The sequence below is a fragment of the Artemia franciscana genome, unplaced genomic scaffold (assembly GCF_032884065.1).
Source record: "Artemia franciscana unplaced genomic scaffold, ASM3288406v1 Scaffold_1109, whole genome shotgun sequence".
NCBI classification, from domain to species: domain Eukaryota; kingdom Metazoa; phylum Arthropoda; class Branchiopoda; order Anostraca; family Artemiidae; genus Artemia; species Artemia franciscana.
This window is the reverse complement of record NW_027062742.1, coordinates 110,554-134,262: the sequence shown is the minus strand read 5'-3', so window position 1 is coordinate 134,262 and position 23,709 is coordinate 110,554. Positions and strand designations below refer to the sequence as shown.

At 34.5% G+C, this 23,709-nt stretch overlaps 1 protein-coding gene across 7 annotated transcripts in view; it reads right to left on the bottom strand.

The window, feature by feature from the left end:
* The window catches only part of LOC136042327 (exostosin-3-like), a 121,582-nt gene that overhangs the window by 21,192 nt on the left and 76,681 nt on the right, over window positions 1-23,709 (bottom strand). For all 7 annotated transcript variants that reach the window (XM_065727287.1, XM_065727285.1, XM_065727282.1 and 4 more), the window contains exons 3-9: window positions 21,118-22,515; window positions 18,925-19,135; window positions 11,364-11,494; window positions 10,152-10,277; window positions 7,716-7,843; window positions 6,145-6,269; window positions 4,389-4,537 (exon numbers count right to left, since the gene is read on the bottom strand). In XM_065727287.1, coding sequence (XP_065583359.1) covers window positions 4,389-4,537; window positions 6,145-6,269; window positions 7,716-7,843; window positions 10,152-10,277; window positions 11,364-11,494; window positions 18,925-19,135; window positions 21,118-22,515 — 2,268 coding nt within the window. The remainder of the gene's footprint in view (window positions 1-4,388; window positions 4,538-6,144; window positions 6,270-7,715; window positions 7,844-10,151; window positions 10,278-11,363; window positions 11,495-18,924; window positions 19,136-21,117; window positions 22,516-23,709) is intronic.

The window sequence follows — 23,709 nt, the reverse complement described above, 5'->3', positions numbered from 1 at the left end:
GATGTATGGTAGATTAAAATTTAAATAATCCAACATTTCTTTGGTACTTTGCCGTTTGTTTGGATCTTGGTTCAGACACATAAACAGTAATTTTCTGACCAGTGGTGAAACTGAGCATTCATATATTCTGCTTTCCACAGCTTCGGAAATTGAGTCTGCACTCTCCCACAATGTGTCCGGTTCAACAAGTAAAAGTTGTGCCAAGATTACTCCTAAGGACCCTGTTGTCATTGGACCTATTGCATAGAGTCTTTTCATTTCTTCCATGATTTCTTTGTCACTTTCTGAAAAATCATAGTTAAGAGTATTATATTTTTCTTTCATTGTTCGGTGATAGCTGTTACATTCAGAAGGAGGAAACCAACGATCGTAAATAAGTTCAGGATTCGTAATTTCATCTTCCATTTTTCTAGCCACATCAAAATCAATTAGGGTTACGTTGAAATTGACGTCTATAAGCATATTATTTGCCCTTAGATCTTTATGAGCAATTCCACACTCTTCTAATTTTGCAACTAAAGACACTATTTGTTGGAATATTTTAAGGACTAGACATTCAGTCAACCAGTTTTCCCTTATTCCATGTTTCTGCTGTTGTTCTTTAAAGTCCATCATTTTTTTGATAAAAACATTCAAACTAAGCCAATTTTCTTGGAATTCGGTAACAATAATGGCATTTTTTTCGTCAACATAAAAGTCAATATATTTTAGGCAATCAGGTATGTCTTTGACTTTTTTCAGCCAATAAATTTCCGCTGGGATAATAATTCCGGATATTTCATCTCGGATCAGATCTTCCAATTTTACAATTTTTACGGCGACTTTTCTTCCGTTGTATTTACTTTTGGCAAGAAAGACACCTCCATTTCGTCCATCTCCTAGTTTAATCTGGCTCAAGCAGTATTCATCATTAAAACCCATACTTGTCCTTAATCTCTTTACCGGGTTTCAGGTTCCAATGGAAGCTAATGTTTGAAGGCACACCATCACATACAGCTTGAGAAATCACAGCTTTAGCAAGGCTCATTTAAATGTACTCTTACATTTTGAGCCTTTTTTCGTCTCTTGTCATTGTTTCTCGTTTTTGACAGGAACAGTTTGTAATTTTTACTTGAAAATTTCCTAGCACCCAATTATTCCAGTTAACTTCAATTTGGCTACATCCGGCTGAAACATTTTTTTTTTGTTCAGCTGAATGCATGTCGGGTGCTAGGCTTGTAAAATCCTCATCTGAATGTTCTTTTTGCTTTTCTGGCATTGTTCTTTTTGCATTTCTTTTTTTAAGAAATAAATACTTTCTAGAAAGAAATTTTTAGAGCTTTGCAACTAAGCATGAATATTAAAATTAGTTTCTATTTAAAGGCTTGCAGTTCTAGTATATTATTGACTTTAATGCTATAGATTCAAAATATTATTTTGCATTTTTTAGTTTGCGGAGAAATCAACTATTTTTTCATAAGACTGGCAATTTCCTCTGAAAATTAATTGACACTTTGAAGTAATGACGTTATACACAGATTTAGATGATCATCCATATAAACAGTTGTAATAAGTCATGACGTCATACACAGATTATTTTTATATATATAGATTTAGATGATCTGTCTGATCTTTTGCTATTATGAATAATGGCGTGCCTCATATTTTTTTTTTTTTTTTTTTTTAATAAGTTAAGGATCAGCAAACCAATATTGATTGTCCGTATTGCTGACAATAAAAATTTGTTGGCGTCAGTAGACTACGGTTTTATTGAGCAAAACATGTTTACAAAATAGAGAGTGTTTTTCTTTGATAACTAAAAACCTACAAGAACCAAGAAAAATCATTCAGGGCCCGCTAGTGGGGAGCCTTCAAGACGCCAGACTCTAGTATCAAATTCCAACGAAGGACTCCTAGCGAACAAATCCAACGAAGGCCCTATCAACCAGTTTCAAGGCAGGCTCTAGCACCCAATTCTATGGGGGGTCCATAGTGGGTAATTCCATTGGGGAACCTATCATTCAATCCCACTGGTGGCCTTATCGATCAATTTCTGCCAGCAGGTGCCCGTTACCCAATAGCTTTTGTCTATTTTTGGCTGTTATGAAATGGGACTTGCTAGAGTCTGCTAGTCAAGCGGGGAATCCTTGGTTGTAAAAATCTCCAGTTGTAACTTTTTACAACCGTTCAAAACGGGAAATCCCGGGTTGTAACTTTTCACCTGCATTACTATTGAAAAGGAATAGAGCTGCCAAGGAATGGAGAACTAGACAAGTGGACTGTGAAAACCTTTTTAGTGTCATGATTTGGGGAATACGTTCTACATGATAACCTATTGAACTCAAGAAAAATCACCTATCCCGCTTACTAGAACGATTAAATTGTTTGTATGTTTCTAGCCCTTTCCACTTGAGAGGACACAGGCATCCCGGTGCTATTGATTTTTGCTTTATTAGATGCAACTGGCTGTTACAGCGTTATTAATTTTCTAACGTGACCTAGACACGTTAAGTTAGCTATTGAATGAGCAGGACGTTACAGAGCATAACATTTAGATACTTCATTGCGTAAATAATTTCGTATTGAAATCTCATCTTGGGACAAGAAATTTAAAGGATAATGGCTTTTGTTCATACAAATTTTATTAATAAGAAAATCGCTATTAACCGTGAAATCACAGAAAAAGAAGTTAAAACATAAATAAAAACGGGGAAAATCTATAAAGTATAAAATATAATCAGAAAGAACCATGAAATAAAGAAAGGCGGAAACCCTAGCAACCAATTCCAGGGAGGGGAGGGTTTGAGAGTTCATATCAGAGATACATTTTAAACCATATCACGAGGTATTTTTGAGATGTCTAAATGAAAATGCATTGTTTCGAAAGCTGTATTTGAAGCATTACAAAAAAGATAGATTTTTTTGCGTTCGGTTACTTGAGAGTGATTTGAATGGACATGCCGTTTTTTTAGCCAAGACTATGCATATTTCACGCACTGTGATAATATGTGATTGGTCTATCCCTTAGCAACCAATTGTGGAAGGTAGGAGTCGCTATTATACATAAATTAAAACCATATTAAGAGTTTCTTCTGAGAGCCCTTAATGGAAATGCCCCATTACTGTAACTGGGTACTGGATTACCCCCCCCCCCCTACCAGTCGAAAAATTCTTTTAACACCCCCCACCCTAACTTTAATCTGTAGAACATGTTAGTCAAAGCGATTGACGGCACCCTGGCAATATGTTACAGGCCCATAGCATCCCAGTTATGTATATTAGGAAGGAAGAAAAAAAGGTGTTCAGTAAACAGAAAAACAAAATATATTTGGATTTAAAGCGGATTCAGGAAACGGCAGGGGCAGGAATGAATAATAGTATTAATCGTGCTAAAGCTATGATTTCTCAAGCTGGATGTGATGGTGTGCCTTCACACATTAGCCACGTTCCCAGGAGAAACTGTTACCCGGTAAAGAGATTAAGGACAAGCATGGAGATGCTTAATGATGAATTCTGCTTGAGCCAGATTACGGTTGGACACGGACGAAATGGAGATGTCTTTCTTGCCGGAAAGACAACGGAAGAAAAGTTCCCGTAAAAATTGTAAAATTAGAAGATAATATGATGATCCGAGATGAAACATCTGGAAGTATTATCCCAAAGAAAAGAAAAGTCTGAAAAAAGTCAGAATAAAGTCTCAAAAAAGGCTGAAAAAATTCAGATATAGGCGGTTGCCTAATTAATAATGAATAATTAATGCCTAATTAATAATTAATAATGATTTTTTTGTTAACGAAAAAAAATGCTATAATTGTTACTATTCCAAGAAAATAGCTTGGTTTGGATGTTTTTACCGACCAGATAATCCAAATAAAGAAGAGACACAACAATGTGGAATAAGCTAACACTGGTTGAGTGAATACATATTCCTTTTTGAACTAGCTTGTGAATATATTATGATCACTAATGCAGCAATTCTTGCTGAAATTGTTTCTTAGGAATGTGTGATGCAAGAAGCAAAAACCAGGAAGCTAAATCTCGTTTTAGGGGACTAAATCTTAAAATTTTAGTTTTAATTCTGTATACCCGAAAACTATGTGTACTATATTCTTCTTTGTATTCTGCTAAAACTACTACAACTAACAACTCACTGCAGCATCGATCTGCCTGAGGCCATACAACCACATCCCTTCCATACAAAGTGGCTCTAAAAAAAAAAACATATATTCAAGCCTTATAGTTTATGATCTAAGCAATGTACATTTTCGTAATGTAGCAACATTTACCAGTGAGAACATTTTGAAAATAAAATTGTATTATTTTAAAACGTGAAATATTCCCCAAAAATTATGGGGAGGAAGGTTAAACTTAAAAAACTACTTGTTCTTAAAAAGCTATAGCATCCATACCTTTACTGGAGGCTGACGTGTATAGTGTGAGACTAAGAAATTCATGGCCAAGTCTTCACAATTCATATATTCGTCGACCTTTTCCCGAATTTCTTGGGGCATGGCATAGGTATAAAGATAGGAATAGTACTTGTGGAAAAAAGCAGCCCCTGAAAAACAAACCTTTTAAAATAAAGAAAAAATGAAAAGTAAAAATTTTCCGATCCAAAATTTTCCATTGCTTTGAAAAAAATATTTTTACGTTTTCTTTAAACTACAAAAATTAAAAACTAAGTATTTGCAACAAATTTCTAATTTGTTTCTACAAATTTCTAATTTTTTCTACAAATTTCTAATTTGTTTTTACAAATTTGAAACAAATTTTCACAATTTAAAAAAAAAGAAAATGAAAATTTTTAGATCAAAAATTTTCCAGTGCTTCAAAAAATGTGTACATTTTCTTCAAATTACGAAAATTAAAAACTAAGCAGCTGAAACTACTTGTACTTCTGTTCAGAGATTTCAAAACAATTTTGATGCGGTGAGTTAGCATCAGCAGTAGTCGTAACACAGTTTCTTAAACTAACTAGGAAATATATATTCTACCAAAGATTTTAATTGATTCTCTAGAAATCGAAAACTAACTATAATTCAAACTTGTATTATTCAAATTGGTAATTTTAACTCAAACCCAAGCTACGCAAACCTAATTGGATTTCAAGCTTTTTAAAATATTTAGTTTATGGGCTCATCTTCTATGTAGACACACTATATATAAGACCAGCCCATAAACTCGCATAAACTACGGATCTTACTATTTTAGTAAGATCCACACCGTTGCCAAATGCGTTAGCACCAATCATTAGTAAGAACTATTTGTTAGTCAGCATTTATATTCCCATGTGCTACCAGAACACTGTCAGTAGGAATTAAGACAAAAGAAACACGTTTTCCTCTTCCTAGTAAGAATACATATAAAAAAGTAAAATAATAGAAGTTCAAGCCAACGATATTCTTCAGATGTGTAACTGACAATCTTACATTTTTCAATATAAAGGCTATGGAGGGAGAGGGGACATCCCAAAAGACATGGTTACTCGACTTTTCAACTATGATAAAACTATTGTCTATCGGAAAATTTTTAATTGTATGTATTTGGGGAATTGATGGGCGGGGGGAGGGCATTACCATACTGTTCAAACATAATATGAATAAAGTGTTTCTACTTCAGTAGTTTGTTAAGGTTTTTAGAGGGTGACAGTTTAGGTCTAGGGATTTGAATATCTTTCGGTTTTATCAGATTTATCTCGGATTTGTTTGAAGGGGAAGGATTTAGAGTTTTATATCGGAATTCATAAAAACAAGATTTTAATTAGTTTTCTTAAGGAAAGACTCCCTTTTTTAGCCTCGTTTTTACAAAGAAATCGCCTGATGACACACTACTAGTTTTAGACATTTAATTATCCTTAACTGCAAACACCATCGTGTTGATAGGAATCTCCATTCCAAATATACAATATACGCTGAACGATACAGTATACATACAATATACGTTGCATTACAGTACACACTCACATTTTATATTGGTAAATGTTTTGTGTATCGGCTTTCCTGAACTTTACACTATAAAACTTAAAAGTAGTGTCATTCAATTCACTCTATGCACTAACTCCACATACAAGTTTTTTACCGTCACAGCTGTGTCCTAGCCCATACGGTATATAATACAGAGTAGAAGACAATAAGGCTGAAAAATTCCAAATGTTGTTAAATATACCTGTTAAAACCATAGAGAGTTCACAGGAATAATTTGAGTTATAATGCCAACCTCCATATAGCGGATCCCAAGTATGGAAACGACCCGGAAAACCTACAATTCGATCACGCTGCTCCCTCCATACCCTAAAACAGAAACACCAGATCAGCTTTTTGTAGATGTCGGCTCCAATTTTCGGCTAAACAATTGACAATGTCTAAAATTTAAAGCTTTGGAACTGGAAGTTCTGTGAATTAATAAAGGTGGGAAGTTATGGGATAAAAATTCGATAAATTTAATCTTAAGCCACTAACTTCAACTTCTTTGGGTGGGGGAGATGAAGCTAGCCCTTCAGACCAGCCTCGGGGAGGGGTAAGAGCTTACCTCTATTTCTTCTCTGTGAATGTTGTTTCTTCTATTATTTCTAACTTATGAATTACGGTTTCGACTGATGAGATGTTATTCTAGATAAATATCCAGCATATTACGAAGTAGTCTTTAAAAACAAAGAAAATTTGAAAAACAAAATAAAGGAAACTAAAAATAGAAGCAATTCTAAAATTAAAAAATCCAGGCAATAACGAAATAAAATAAAGGATTTTTATCACTTACGGTAAAAGCCATAAAGCATCAAAATAAACTGAAAGAGCAGTAAATTTAATTGGTTTACTACCTGGATTTTACGGGGGTAACTTTGTTGCAAATATTGGATTTAAATTGTTTTACTTTTTCCTTATAAAATATGTTCCATCTGTTATTTATGCATGCGGTGAACACGCCTTATTGGATTTGGACAACTTATTTACCATCCATTTCTATTTTCCTGTCCTTTTCACTGGCTTTAGAACCGTTTCTTTGAAACAACTTTTTTTTCTTTTTTATTCTATATCTTCTTGTTGCTTATTTTTTTAAATTCTGTATCACGATGCTTGCATCTTCAAAACACCTGTTTTATCATAAAAACTGAAATATTTTAGTATAAACCACCATTGTCCCAAGAAGACGGAAGCTGTCAGTCCTTCTTTGGGAGGGAATCACCCAAATTGCACCCAATGTATGTTTTTCTAATAATAGGAGACAATTCTTTTTAGAGTCGCCAATTATCAAGAGGGCAGGTGTTGGGGGCAATTACCCCCATAGACCTTGAAAAACACCTTCTTGTCTCATTTCACAACTATTTTCTATTTCATCATGACCAACTGATCCCCTTTCCCTACAGTAATTGCCCCCTAGCATTTGCGTGGATCAGCACCACTCAATTATTCTCTCCTTATAACCCTCAAGAACACCTCATGGAAAGTTTGAAAAAGTGAGGCTTAAAGTTGTTTCTGAAGGTTCAGGTCCCTACCCCTCTTTGTTATTATAGTTTTTTTGCCAATTTAATCCATCACTATTTATTCGGTCAGAACATCAGCTAATTTTTTACTTTGTCAAGTGCGTCTACTTGCCCTTTATCTGTAATTGGCTTACATAACTTTCTTTAGGATTTAGGTTGAAATAATTCTGAATTTTGTACTGACCTTGAATTAGTCTCTTTGCTTTTTTTGTCGAAATAAGACTATGTATACAAGAAGAAGAAGCGACCTACTTACCTAAAGCCAAAGACTATTTCGTCGTATCTTAAGTGGACATCATCATCAACAGAAAGAATAGCCTCTGTTTCTATTTCATCAAAGGGCAAAAAACGGTTGTTCAAACTGTTCTTTTCTGTTTTTACAACCTAGACAAAACAAAAAATAATCCACTTAAATATTTGAAAAATTACATTGAAATTATTCGATAATTTTTACTATTTATATCAAATTGATAACTTAATACATGGAAGTAGATTAAATATGGATAAATTATTTATCGCTATAGAATACATAAATTACATTGAAGTTCGGATAATCGCAAAATAGGAATATCCCGTTTGATAATTCAAACGGGAAAAACCCACGGTTTGAAATAAAAGGGGGCATTAATGCCTCGTTAATGTCTCTAGGCAAAGTTGAATTGTGTGTTGTATTGTTTGTTGCGCATGATATTTTGCCCGGGCTTGGTTTTGGACACGTAGTCAGCGGATGGTGGCTAATTGTCACTTTTCTTCTTGGAGTGTGTTTTTTATATCTTTTTTATCTGTTTTGTTTTCTTTGTTTCTATCTTTCTATCTTTTTAGCTATATATCTATATGTGTCTATCTACTACTACTGCTAACAAAATCACTGTACCAAAAATCCATAGGTCACTAATACACGGCAAAATTGTAGAAGTTTCTTGGCTGTACCTAGAGGGTAACCACTGCTCGAGGAAGGAGGCCCCACTTAAAGCCCCCCCCCCAGTTCTCAATTAAGGATTTGTTTGCAGTGATGTCATAGCGGTAAAATTAAAAATTGTTAGTGATATCACAAATATATTTTCATTAGGGAATGAAAAGCATATTTGATTGATATTTTTGTTATTGGAATATTTTTATCAAGGTTGAAAGCCTTATAATCCGTAAATAATTCTTCACATGCTACAAGTTTTACCTTGGCCAGTCCCTAAACGATCTTAAAAAAAGATAGAGGATCTTAAAAATCTATCTTAAAAAAGGACCTTAAAAAAATCTTAATACAAAAAATTCAAGTTTTGAATTTTAATGTTACTCTTAACTCTTACTAAATAAAGAATTAAAAACATTGCAGATTAATGTAAAAAGAGACAGCAAACCTGATACAGCATAGGTAACAAATGACAGCAAAATTGTCGTTTTAAATTAAAAAATGAGAACCGTAGTAATGCATTACAGGGTCGACGCAAGGACCTTAGTAGTCAAGAAGCGTCGTTAATCTGATTAATTAATATATGAGTTGAATACAACGAAATGTATAAGTGGGGCTCCCACTCTCTTAACCTCATTTTCTTTGAATAAAGCGCCCCCCCCCCACAGTCACACAAATTTATTTGATCACGTGAATTTTGCTGTTCAACCAGCGATATTGATTAAAAAAAAGATTAATTGGAATTGATTAGCTCAGCGACAATAAACTGGCTTTAGATCAATCAGAAACTCCAAATCCTAACGTAACAGAATTGCTTCTACTATTGACAACTCAAAAACGTTTTAAAATACGTTTTTATCTTCAAATGCACCAAGGTAAATAAAAATAGGAAATAGGAAAAATATAAAACAAAAGGAAACAAAAAAAAAGGAAATAAAAGGAGTGGGAAGAAAGAAATGGTACAAAACCGATATAAAAGGAAAAAAAGAAAAAAGTTAAAAAAATTTTCAATGTCAACAGGAAAAAATAAAACTTTTAAACAGAAAAAACAGAAGACTCAAAATGAACGTAATTACCAAGAATGAATTAAAGAAACACAAAGGGAACAGTTTCACGTTTTCAATAAAGTAGAGATTGAATAAAGTATGAAGGAAGAAATAACAAGACAAACCTACAAACAAGTAAAATCAAAAGAGCCATTATATGTTTTGCATTTTTTTTTCACTATTTTACATTTTTTACCTAAAAAATTAGTAACATGTAATTTTTATTAAACGTTATATTGTATTCAACAAGTAAAAAAAAAATTAATTTTCCAGTAATTTAAAATTTAATTTTTGAAAAAGGTTAATCTTTACCAGAGCCATTATTTTTAAATTAAGAAAACAGAAAAATACAACAAACAAAAAAGAATAAAACAAAACAGAAAAAAGTCGAAACTTTAAAAATTAGGATACTAAATGTAATCTACCCTAAAGCTTTTAGGGTATCCGCAGGTATATGAGGGAAATCAATGTGTATAAAACAGTCTAACCACAATGGTTACTCCTATATCAGAACAAAAAATGAAAGAAAAATGAAACAAAAACAAGAAATGAAGAATAAAAATTGTTTGGCGGTTTGACGTAAGTTGATTTCACGCTGTCAAACCAAAACAGAAACCGTTTGTCATGGTATTGCGGATCAAAACTAGACTGCTAGTGACGAGGAGAAGAAAAAAAGTAGAAAAAAATGAAAAAGAAGAGAAGAAAAACGAGAAGAAGAAAAAAATAAACATATAGTCACCACAATGGGCACTCCTATATCAGGCCATTGCAGGTCTTCAGCTGGCGGTTGCCGAGAATTCCAAACCACAATGACTTTATTTAAATATGGAACTTCGTTTAATCGACCTAAAGAAGCAATCATAGCCTGAAAATAAACTATAATTCATTCAGTGTCAAATAAACTTATTTAAATACAACCACGACTATTGATAGCTTATTGCAGTTCCAAACTGCAAAAGGCCAGCAGGGGGGTACAAGCCCCTCTTCCGCAAAAAAACTCAAAGCTTCACACTTCACTCCTATCGACGAAGTTTCCTATTTTACTAAAAAATTAACATGAATCCCTCTCACCCCATTCGTGGAACATCTACTTTTTTTGGGCCTCAGCCGAATTTCCAAAAATAACTTTATATATAAAACTTTATATATATATATACAATAATTAATGAAGATATCCTTTTTCAGAGGAAACAGCTTTAGGTTCTAAAATTGCTAGGTAATAACGGGACTGGGTCCGTTATGTCGGGTAATAACGGTCAATAACGGTCAGGGTTATGATTTGCATAGCATCAAATCAACTTTTAGAACAATTTCTTGATGGAATAATTAAAATAAAGATAGGTCTGTCGCTTTTAGGACTAGAATTTACAACATAAAGACTAAAAAAAAAAGAAAAACAAAAAAGAAAGAGTAGAAACACCAAGGTTTTCAGTGAGTATCATCTATTCCTGGTCCCGGATCTTTACATATGTCTTTTCGTGTAGCACAATATTTTAGTAGGCCTACCCTACAAAAGTTTTCTATTGTTTATGCGAAGTGATGTGACAGTTCATTACACGATGACGGTACTTTCGCAGTTAGTAATAAAAGTCATGCCACAGATAAACGGATTTTTTACTTATAAATAAATATTGTGACCTAAAAACATTGCGGTCTTGTTTCTATTTGGTGCATATAGGCGCGGTTTTAAAAGGACGCTGTTTAAACTCCAGAAATAAGGTATAATGCTATTAGCTAGTGAATAGACATCACAGAAATAAGCCAATAAAATCCCTGTCAGGACTCTCTTTAATTGTGTAAAGACCAATAAATTCATTAGAAAACCGTAAAAAAAAGCTATATCAAATGTTCCCTTACATACACTATACATATCTCTATATTATATTAATTAAGTAATTATGTATCATTATTACTAGAGACCAAAAAAATAAATGTATTAATTTAAAATTACTTGATCCCTCTCATATGCCAGCATGACTACAGTGAACTGTTCACGGGGCCGATTTCCTCCGATAACTTCACTAAATTCTTTCCCTGCTCCACCAGCGCCACCATTTACAGGCCGAAAACCATTCGAAGAGCCTAAAACATTGAAAAAGAAAAAAATAATAGCTTGGTATATAAAAAAAACTCAATATGTTACAGTAGGAGTATACAATCATCCACACATTCTTAGGAGTTTTTCAAACTTGTAGAACTATTCATGCATAGTTCTAAGCATCCAACTATTATTATATAATATAAATTCAGGTTTGTTTTACTCACATACATAGTGTTTGATGTGCAGTATATAATAACTAAAACAATATCAAACTTTTGAAGAATATGGCGTAGAAAAACAGAAATTGATTCCATATTCATAATCGTAATTAAAAATAAAAGCACTATTTTTGCAGTGTTTTTATCTTATAAATTGCTCAACTAGAAAAACAGAAAAATTAGCCGACTTGACTACCGTAATGATTTTCGCTGGTATAATCCACCAGAGCCTTGCAACCGTACAACTGCAGAGAAAAGGAAGAAAATTGTTTTGACCGTCATCTCCAGTCGGAAACTCCATTAAACACCATTTCATATAACAGACTTCGATAGAGATAAGTTCTTTTGAAAATACATTCAATCAATTATAAAACTAAACAAAATCTCGGCCAAATGGCATAATTATTCGTTTTAATCGTTTGTTATATATTAATACTCAACATAAACATATTTGAACTAACCGACGAGGAATAATAAACAATACCAAAAAATGATAACAATAGTAATAAACAAAAACAAGCAAAACAGAACCATAGTTGCAGCAGTATTAAATATATTTTAAGAAATTATTTAGAAATTATTTAGAATATATAATACTATTCTTATAAAATTGAATGCGTCTAAAGCGCCAGATATAGACGGTTTCCCAAACATAATGATAAGACAAATTGCTCATGAAATTGCAGAACCACTTACCTATATATTTAACTTATCTTTGGCGCATGGAATGTGTCCGTCAGGGTGGAAGAAGGCCTTGGTAAAGCCACTTCACAAAAGTGGCTCCAGGTCAGATTTTAAAAACTATCGGCCAATTTCAATCACGTCTATTTTTTGCCGAGTGATGGAAAAGTTGATTGTTTCACGCGTTCAAAAGTATTTTGACGGAAATCATCTTTGGAATCCTGCTCAGCATGGTTTTTGAAAAAAAAGGTCTTGTAATACTCAGCTTTTTGAGGTTATTTTGGACTTTCAACGTTTTGCCGATTTAGCTGTACCCTTTGACTGCATTTACATCGACTTCTCGAAGCATTCGAAAAAGTCTCAATACTCACGCTTCTTAAAAAATGTGCAGCTTATAAATTGGGTAAAAAAACAATTGCATTTATTGCTGATTATCTAAACGGACGAACTCAGCAGGTTGTTGTTGGTGAAGCTATGTCATCCTCAATTGATGTGTTAAGCGGAGTCCCCCAGGGTAGCTGCCTGTGTCCAATTTTATTTTGTTTATTTATTAATGATCTGCCTTCCTCTGTTCAGCATTCTACTGTCAAGATGTTCGCGGATGATGTAAAACTTTATCTACCAGTACGAGATCAAAACGATGTGCAACTCTTGCAGGAGGATCTTGACTCTCTAACTTATTGGTACGAATCTAATTCCATGTTCACAAACCCTTCTAAGTGTGTTGTTCTACACTATGCTCGTAAACTCCCACCTGTGCATACTTACCAGCTGTCTGGCATACGAATCCCTTCTAACAAAATAGTGCGTGACCTTGGTGTTTACTTTGATGCCCAATTGAAATTTGATAAGCATGTTTCGGAAATTGTAAAGAATACAAATTATCGTTTATCGTCTATAAGGAGAAGCTTTAGTAGGTTTAACCTTCGTAATTTCTTACTACTATACAGATCAATGGTCCGCCCTCTTCTTGAGTATAATACTTCTGTTTGGTTTCCATTAAGTCTAATGGATGATCATAGGATAGAAAAGGTTCAGAGAAGGGCCACTAGATTGGTCCCATACCTTCAGCGCCTTTCCTATCCGCAGAGACTTTCTAGGCTTCAACTCCCGTCGTTGAAGTTTCGTAGACGTCGTAATGACCTTGTAAATGTGTTTCGTATAATTAAAGGAGTGGATGATGTTGATCCAAATTTATTTTTTAAATTCAGCCATTATCACTCTACTCGTCAGCATAATTATAAATTATATCCCCCAAAACCACTGAAAAAAATTGGTCAATTATCTTTTGTTAGTAGAGTTGCCGGACCATGGAATGGTTTGCCTTTGGAGGTTGTCGAGGCAGAGAGTATTCGAATTTTTAAGAGTGCATTAGTAAATACGCCTTTTTATTTAGACGCTTTTGTTGTGTAGTGTCGTGTTATTTAGAAGTTTTTGTTGTTTAGTTTGTCGTTGCCAATTTACTTTAGATTAGTATTATGATTTTGTGTTTTTGCGACAAGCATTGATGCTTACCGCTATTCGTATTAATAAATAAATAAATAAATATTTATTTAAAATCACTTGAATTAAGACTGAAATTGAACGATAGAATAAATTGGTTTAAAAATTGTTTCAGTATTAGATATAGAGTAAGACTGAAATGAAATTTAGCTTGATTTTCCTTATTTTGAAGGTATACAGACATTCGGGACATTAGACCCCCCCCCACCCCACATAGAGGTGCAATAAAATAGATAAGAAAGAACAAAACTGTTTAGAAAATGGAGAAATAATGCTTCAATCTACTTCAATGCTTCAATCTATCCACACCTAAGACTAAGGTTGACGACATAATAAATTGATTTTAAATTTGGTTTAAAATGGCTTCAGCATTGAATGTAGACTAATATTGAATTTAAATATGGCTTGATTTTGCAGTATTTGTAAGGGCGTATAGAAATTCATGAGCTTGGACCACCACCACCACCCCCCCCGCCCAAAGAAATAAGACACATACGAACAAGCAAAAAAAAAGGATTAGAGGGAAATAATGTTTCAAGCTATTCAATCTACTTCAGAGTGTCAATATATCCGTACTAAGACTGAGCTACACGAAAGAATAAATTGGTTTTCAAATTGGTTTCAAAATGTTTCAGCTTTAAATATTGACATAAAATGAAATTAAGTGTAACTTCATTTTGCAGTTTTCGCAAGGGTGCATACAAAATCAAAAGATTAGACCCCCCCCCCTGCGGTAAACAGAGGTCCAATAAGATACACAAGAACGGACAGAAGTGTCTACAAAATGGGAAATAATGCTTCAATCTACTTCAATGCTTGAATCTATCCATACCTAAAACTAAGGTTGATGACATATTAAATTGGTTTTAAAGTTGGCTTCAACACTGAATGTAGACTAAGATTAAAATTAAATGTGGCTTAATTTGCAGTTTTTGGCAGTTCGTGTATAGAAATTTGGGAGCTTAGTTTCTGATGAAAAGCCACAAAGTAAATAACAATGGCATTCACAACCCCACAACATTGTGTTAATGGCATCAGTAAAAAATAGCACAAATGAATTGTTAAACCAGTTAGATCTGCAAGATAATCACATTAATTTGCTCTCTTTAGTGTAGGCAACTACTGAGTAGGCAACAGGGGGTAGAAGATATCAGTACTTGGGAATAGCAACCAGCGGTGCTCAGACCAGGGTTTATCAATAGACCCACTAGGCCTAGAAACGCACAATACCAGGGAGTGCAATAAATTATCACTGAGCGATTTTTTTCTTAACGAAAACTGAACTGATATGTTTATCGTCAATATGCCAGGTGCACTCCACCGCCTCGCAAATCACGCCCTAACAATTAGGAACCATGCAAATTATCTATTGAATCTTAATCCCAATCTTAAGCTCATGATTGCAGATGAATGCTTACATTTGAAACCCTTCTTGGTACAAAATACTGACGAAGAAAAGATGCATGACTCTAACTGATGTTAGAAAGGTCATGATTGCAGATGAATGCTTACATTTGGAACCCTTCTTGGTACAAAATACTGATGAAGAAAAGATGCATGACACTAACTGATGTTATAAAGGTCGTGACTGTAGATGAATGCTTACATTTGAAACCCTTCTTGGTACAAAACACTGATGAAGAAAAGATGCATGACTTTAACTGATGTTAGTGTCGTGATTCCAGATGAACGCTTTCATTTGAAACCCTTCTTAGTACAAAATACGGACGAAGAAAAGAAGCATAACTCTAACTGAAGTTAGAAAGGTTACAACTGCAGATGAATGGTTACATTTGAATCCCTTCTTGGTACAAAATACTGATGGAGAAATGAAAAAACATTAATCTAATTGATGTTAGAAGGGTTTAGCGTCATTTTGATGCAGTTGACATCTATCCAAGCATTGATATCACCTTCAGAATGGTTCTTAGTGTACCTGTGACAAAATTCACAGGAGAAAGATCCTTCTCTGCCCTTCGTCGGGTGGAGAACTATTTAAAATCTTCAGACACAAAAGATTGGCATCATTATCCCTTCTCACTATCGAGAGAAGGTTGGCTCAAGAGATGCATGCGATGACGTCATAGACACCTTCGCATGAAAAAAAGCAAGGAGGAAGGCTTTATCCATTGGCTTTTAAGATAAATTGTCCTACTTACAAAATAGCGTATAATGCGTACATGTGTTTATGTGTTGCTACCTACCAAAGGATTAAGCTTATTTTCAATACCTTGTTGGTTTATTTAATTTACTTAATACCCTAACGTACAAATATTTGATTTTACAATTATTATCAAAAGTAAAATATAAGTGAAATATATAAGCAAAATATTATCATATTTTGCGATAAAAAAGAAAGTGTCATCATAAAGAAGCATGTCATGTTAATCATAAAGTGTCATGTTCTTAAGGAAGATTGACCCTTCCTCCAATGGTATGAATACAGAGCAGTAAAAATATAGCCATAAAAGCTTCAAAGCTTTAAATCCGGTCCTGGTGGTGCCAAATCATGAAAATCCTGGGGAGGAGGGGGTAATATATATTTTTCCAAAATCCGGGAGGGGGCAGTTTTTTTCAAAGACAATACTAAAAAAGGTATCTTTCAAAATCTAGAGGAGAATACGTCCCCCTCCCCCATTGGTGCCCTGATAGCGACGAGGAATTGCCCGAAAGGCATTATCAGTAAAAAGCGGAAATCTTTTTGTGTTTCAATTTTTAAAGACTCAAGAGCAGATATTTATAGTCAATAAATTCTTCTCCAAAGATGATTTTAACTGCTCTTCTGGACTCGTTAGATATTCCATTGGAACATTTTCTTCTTGTTTTAAGCAACTTAAACAGTTTCTTTTAGTGAGTTCATGGGTCTCGGACAAGAAAAGCCCGTTTCCTCGGACAAGCATCATAGGCTGAAATTAGATGGTTCGTCTGACCTGCACCTACTAGGGATTCCTGGTTCATGTGGATCCTTACTACTAATACTACTAACGACTCACGGCAGTAACAAGCCCACTGAGGCCAATTTAGCTACGCATGCTCCTCCTCCATCCCGATATATTCAAAGCCTCCCTCTTTACACCCTTCCAGGAAGTTCCAATTTTCTTTACATCTTCCTTTGTGACATCTTCCCACTCCAACCGTGGACGACCTACATTCCGTTTAGCCATACACGGTTGGTCGAAAAGGACAATCTTCGGCATCCTTCATCCACAGAACGTGCCCTAGCCACCTCAACCTTTCTCTCATTGTAGACCTAGAAAGGCGCAGTGAGCCACACTTTTCGTACAGCCTACTGTTTAAAATATGGTCAGTCAGCCGGTACCCAGAACAATCCATAGACAATTTATCTGGCAAACATCTAGCAAATCTGCATTTGCTTTTTGGAGCGCCCATGCTTCAGAGCCATATTTGACTACTATCATCTCTGTAGCTTCCAAAATCACAATCTTCGTTTGCAGACTTATTCTTTCAAACTTTCTTAAGTGTGAAAAAACACCCTAAGCCTTGGATATTTCTTTTTTAATTTTCACTGCTCTCACCGTCTTCACTAATAATACTATCAAGGAAAGTGAAGCTACCCACCTTATCTATCTTTTTGCTACCCAACGTAACCTTTTCATCTTTACTTATTCCTAGCTCTCCCGTTTATAACCTCCCCCCGGAGGTTATACGTAAAAAACACCCCGTTTATAAACCCCCAGCAAAAACATCACCCCCCCCCACCCATAACTGAATACATACTCCACAGTAACAAATACGACATGTAAAAAAGGGCAAATATTATGACTTAAAGACATTTTCCCTTGGGCTGTGGGGGGTTATATTATATCCAAAAGCATAGTTATTGGACCTTTCAACTACGATGAGCAAATGAGATATTTCAAAATTTTTATCAGACGACTTTGGGAAAAAAAGACGGGGGAGGGAGCAAGGTTGCCCTCCATTCTTTTTGGTTACTTAAAAGGGCACTAGAACTTTTAATTTCCATTCGAATGAGCCCTCTCACGATATTCTAGGACCACTGGGTCGATACGATCAACCCTGGAAAAAAAACAAATAAAGAAATAAACAAGCATTCACGATCTTTCTTCTGGCAAAAATACAAAATTCCTCATTTTTTGGAGATAAGACCTCGAAACCACTACAGTAGGGTTTTCTGATATGTTAAATCTGATTGTGTCATTTTATTAAGATTCTAGTACTTTTAAGAGGCTTTTCCCCCTTTTTTCGAAAATAAGGCACATTTTTTCAGGCTTGTAGCCTATAATTAGTAGGAATTATGAAACTTATATATTTAGAATCAGCATAATAAGCCAATTCTTTTGATATATCTATTGGTATCAAAACTCAGCCGGGTCGCTCCTTACTTACATTTCGTTACCACGAACTGTTTGATTATAAAATGCTTCTGACCCGTGGCCCCATATGGAAACGGAATAATTTTACAGTTTTCCAGAAATTTCTTATGCTACTGTATGGGAGTAGGTTTTTTTTTGCATATCCTAAGAAATTACCAACAAATTGCTTATTATCAAAAGAAACCAAACAATACCATAAAAGAAAAAAAAGATGTCACTAAATGCCAACGCTAAGTATATTAATTCTATTTTGTTCTGGGTTTTCGATGCTTTTCTTTGAATTTGTCGGTTAATTTTTTTATTGACTTTTGAACTAAATTACGTTTTTCTATTGACACTGAGTTGATCATAGGCATGCTTTAAAATGACAACTAAAATGACAACTTTCATTAGATGTTATAAAATTTGAAAAATATGATACAGCTTGAACATATTAAAGATTTGGACAGAAAAAGACAGTGAATCTATTCATTCTACATATACAATATTTTCTACATAATTTTTCATATTAATAACAAATCGACCTTCAGTAGCCACTGAAGAGAGGAATTACACCTAAAATTACCTAGAACAAAATTGCCTTGACAAAAATGACACCTTGACCCAAGAAAGTCTTGACCAAAAACCCTTCAGGATTTCGGGCATAACCAGAGAAGACTTGGCAAAACCAGGTATTTTTTAGAAAAGCCAGCGACGTGCATTGCATATACATACCAACAAATCGGGCTTCAGTAGGGACAACTGGATCAAAAGGAGTATTCTGGAAAAGGTGAAACGGCTCAAACATCACATTCCATCGCTCATAGCTGTTCATTGTTGTGTATGTGTAGTTCCTTACAAACTTTGGAGAGGGTAATGGTGGTTCAATAGGACCAAGATATTCATCTATTTCTTCATCAGATGGCGGAGGGTCAGTTTTCAATGGCTAAAAGAATTTAAATCTTAAAATAAGCAATTGCAACACCTATACAAAAAAAAATTTCGGATAAGAAAAAAAGATAAAAAAATAGAAAGAATGAAAAGAAATTAAAATTAGAGCAAAATAGGTAAAGGTAAAGGAATAAAATAAATATGGGCATTCTAAAAAAAAGATACCAGTCATATATTCTAAAAAAGAACACTTCTTAGAAATTTGAAAAGATTTGAAAAGAGAATTAAAGAATCAAATTCACAGAATTTAACAATCTAACAAGGTTCTACTTCGCAGGTCATACTGGAGTACTTGCACCCTTATAAGTCTATAATGAAAGATTCAGCATACTCTTATATTCACCCCGTCTTTCAGTTTTTGGTAGGCGTAGGCAAGTTGAAGAGGCTTCTAAATAAGTAATTATATTTTATTTGATCATGATATTCAGAAGTGGGAGTGCCAGATTAGAAAGTCTGACTCTTTTGGTTTGTATTCTGTGGTAAAAGAGACACGGAGAGAGGAGGTATTTTTTAGTGCTGGACTATATGGGGATTATATTAAGTGGGTAATTTCTTTAAGAGATAATGTTATGCCACCTGGGAGACGAAGGAGGTATTTAGGAAGGGTTAGAATGAAGAGTGGTCCTTACGTTACCCGATGTGTGGAGAGTAGGAGGATTTTTTTTCCATTTTCTGGGGAAGTGTGAAGGGTTAAGGGCTTTAAAAAAAAGGTTTTTGGAGTGGATGAAAGGGATGAGCTTTGGGTGGAAAATTGTTGGGAAATGGGGGTTCTATTAGCACTAAGGATCTGGCACGGTTTATTCGTGTGGGTATAACCCATCGTGAGGATGTTATGTAATGAATTTGTTTGATTGTATTAGTGTTTCTGAATAGTTTTTAAAGTCTTCACCTGTCTGTATTGATGATATTAGTGTAAAATATAAATACTAAAAAATCAAATATACAAATGCTAAAATTGTATATCAAAAGTGCTGAGCTCTTATTTCATTTAAAGTTACAGTTCCAAACTTGTTTTAAATCTCTGCTGGTCCCTAAAAGCTTTCTGTTTGGCAATGCCACTTCAATTCTATACACAGAAAACCCCTTTGAAATGATCACCTTGTCCCATACCTACCGCAAATTTGATTAAAAATCCTTGAATATCTTTTTCTTCCTCAAATCAACGAAAGTAAAAATCTTGGATCTAATCAACTTATTTTTAAATCTGATTTTAGTTATCAACATACACATTGCCTTCTCTCATAAAAAAAAAGCCTGGCTTAGGGATCTTCACTTTATGCTCCTTGGATCTTTCTAAAGTTTTTGGCAGTGTGACTCACAGTCAAGTTTTTTTTTTTTTTTTTTGGGGGGGGGGGATGAGCAAGCAATAAAGGTGTTGAAAGGGGCACTGGGGCCCTTTCTATAGAAGACGCGGAATAGGAAATATCTTTTCAAAATATACAAGTATTGTGATAGAAAGAATTGAACAGTAGCGTAAAGAGCGTGGTTTAGGGATTTCCACTCTAAGTGTGGCCCTTGGACCTTTCTAAAGCCTTCAACAGTAAGTTCTACAGTCAGGTTTTTTTCTTAGGGGGGGGGGGGGCTGAGCAAGCAATAAAGATGCTAATGGGATGACAGCTCTCCTGCTATAGCAGAGTCTTGTTGTGCTTATTGAACAGGAAGTTTTCGTTTTTGTTTAGAAAAATGTTTGATGTCAAATATGTTTTTGTTTTGTCTTATCAAATGTTTTTTGGCCTTGCATAGGAAATTGACACCCATAAGTCCTAATCTTAAGTCTTAAACACGAGATTTATTCAAGTGTGTGTGTGGGGGGGGGGGTTAAAGCAAATGCAAAACAAGCGAAAATTATGAAAAAATACGACATTATGGAAGCAATTGTACAAACATTCTGATTTATGAGGGAGCCATGCTCAATAAATACAACTGATTGCGATCTCATCTGACAATTCCTAAGTAAAAGCTATACAAGGTACTCACATTGAAAGTGGAATTGAACACAGATAAGGACGGTGTTTCTTCTAAAGGGCTTGGAAATAACCGTAATGTATCGCGTAACGCAGATAGCATGGTTGCCACAACAGTTTCAGTAGTCTTAAAATATTTATCCCAAATAATCCTCCCGAACCGCCGTAAACTTAAAACATCCGCATCTGAAATTGTTCTCAACAGATAGTGAACTTCGGTGGCTCTTGCTTTTGGCATTATTATCGCTGCTCTACTCCAGTCGATCTCATTTTGGAATGGGATGTCAATGTAGCCTAAAATAACAGGAATTGCACCAAATTTTAAAGACTCATAAAGGCGCTGCTGTACACTTTTTGTTGATGTAATCTTAAAATCCTGAGGTGACAAAATTAAAGAAAAGGTTGATTCTTTCAATATTTCTTCACGTGACTGATAGGTTCCACATAAAGCATATTCTTCTTCTTCTGCACTAAGCACATTATTTATACACTTGAAGTGAATTAGAAATTTATCGTCAGTTGTTGACAACTGTAATTTCTTCAAAACAGATATAACAATTTGTTCTTCAGGGCTTTGGGATTTAGCCTCTCCTTGAAAACTTAATAAATATTTACGACGGGCTGGAGATAAGGGTGGGAGGCTTAAAATATCACTAGACACTTTTGTAAATGGAAGCACAATAACATAATTTTTTCTATAGCTAGAAGAATACTGTCTGGCATAGATGGCCCTACTCATACTACTTAAACTCTTATTATTCAAATCTATTACAACATGATTTCTTCCATCACCTCTCCAGTGGGCTAGTTTGGTCAAATCCTTGTTGAGGTTCACCACAAAATACAAACAAGCCTCTTCTGGATTTTTAGTAATGAAACCAGAGCTTTCTAGGGCTTTTTGCCACATTAGAGTATCAACAAACGCTCTTTCTGCAACAGGGTATAAAAATACTTTTAACTCTTCTGTAAGGGGGCACTGAGAAAAGTCGAAACAATAGTCCAGCCTACACTGACTTGCTGATTTATCAAATATATATTTTGATTCTTTATCATACTGAGGTACTATGTGGAGGGGTGGGGCCAGTTCAGGAGTATTCTTTTCCATTGCCTCAAGTCGCATTACTTTAGCTTGCTCTAACGATTTATAGACTTTTTCTTTTTCAACTTGTACTTTAAGTATTTTTGCCCTTGTCTCATTCACTTTTTTCGTCAGTGTTGTCAATTCATCTAGAATTTTCCGCCGTTTTAATTCCAAGTCTCGGAGTTCCATGCTAACAGAGTTTTTTAGACGAATCATATCTTCGAGACTAAATCTCAAACTTGACATTTTTGAAAGATCTGTGGCTTCCACATATGTTACATCACTTTCATAGGTTGGACTATAAGAGTATTTTGAAAACATAGCATAAATCTGCAAAAAAAAGGACAAAACAATTAGACAAGGAAATCAGCAATTTATTTCGGGTGAGGGGGATTAAATTTTTCTTTAACGTAAAAATAAACGAATTGCGTAGACAATATACAAAAGTGTTACACAAGTCGTAAGAATTCTGTATTTTAGTGGGGGAGGGGAAAAGCAGGTGTGGGTTCAAAGGTGAAACCACTGATCTGTGCCCATACTTGCGTAAAGGTCAAATATTCAAACTGATAAAATATTAAATAATACTGTTGTACAAAAAACGATTACCGTATGCAAATATTGGAACTTTTCAATGAAAATTTTTTTTAGGCTGTTAAAAAACTTTGCATACGCAGTTTTTATCAAACTTAAAAACCAAAATAACCGAATCCTATGTTTTTAACAACTCTATATTGAAAAAATAAAAAACACCTTTAAAATAAAAAATCATCTAAAATCACATCTGTCAGAATGAACTATCAAATACATTTTAATTTGTCTGAACCAACAAATAAGCCAAATGGAAAAATTATTGATCAGTAAAAGCATTATCTGAGCTCTGAACAAATGCTCCAAAACACAAAACTAGATTCTAAAAGAATGAGTCAGTAATTTGAAGATCAATAGTTTCTAAGCTCTTCTTTGGGGCAATATATGCTCTGTAGTCGTATCAATCGGAAGGAAAGCATATGTGCCCCTAGGATCCCCTAAATTTTGGAAAATATCCTTTCTGAGAGGCGTTTTCATTGAAAATTGCCATTCTTGGAATTTTTATTGAATAAACTAAAAACTGACAAAATTTCCCCCCCCCCATATTTTGAAAAATACATTTTGCACCCTTCCTCCCTCTTTAAATTTTCGTGAATTGACATCACTGAATTGTTGGTACCCAAATCTTATGCAACAACCATTCACCAACAATACAAACTAAAACACAGATTTTTAAAAATTTCAATGTAGGCCAACATTTTACAGAATGGGTGCTGATAGGTATGGCCCCACAGCAGCCAAATCAGAGGGGTTATTTACTTGGAGGAGGCGAGAGTCAAAATACAGAGAAAAGAACAATTCCATACAAATATTTTTTCACTCCATATTTTTTATATCCAGGTATGTTTAAGAAACTTATTTCTCTTTAAACCAATTATACCAATGGACAAAGCTAGGGTCTTTAGTTTAACTGTGACACAGGAACTTCACTAAAAA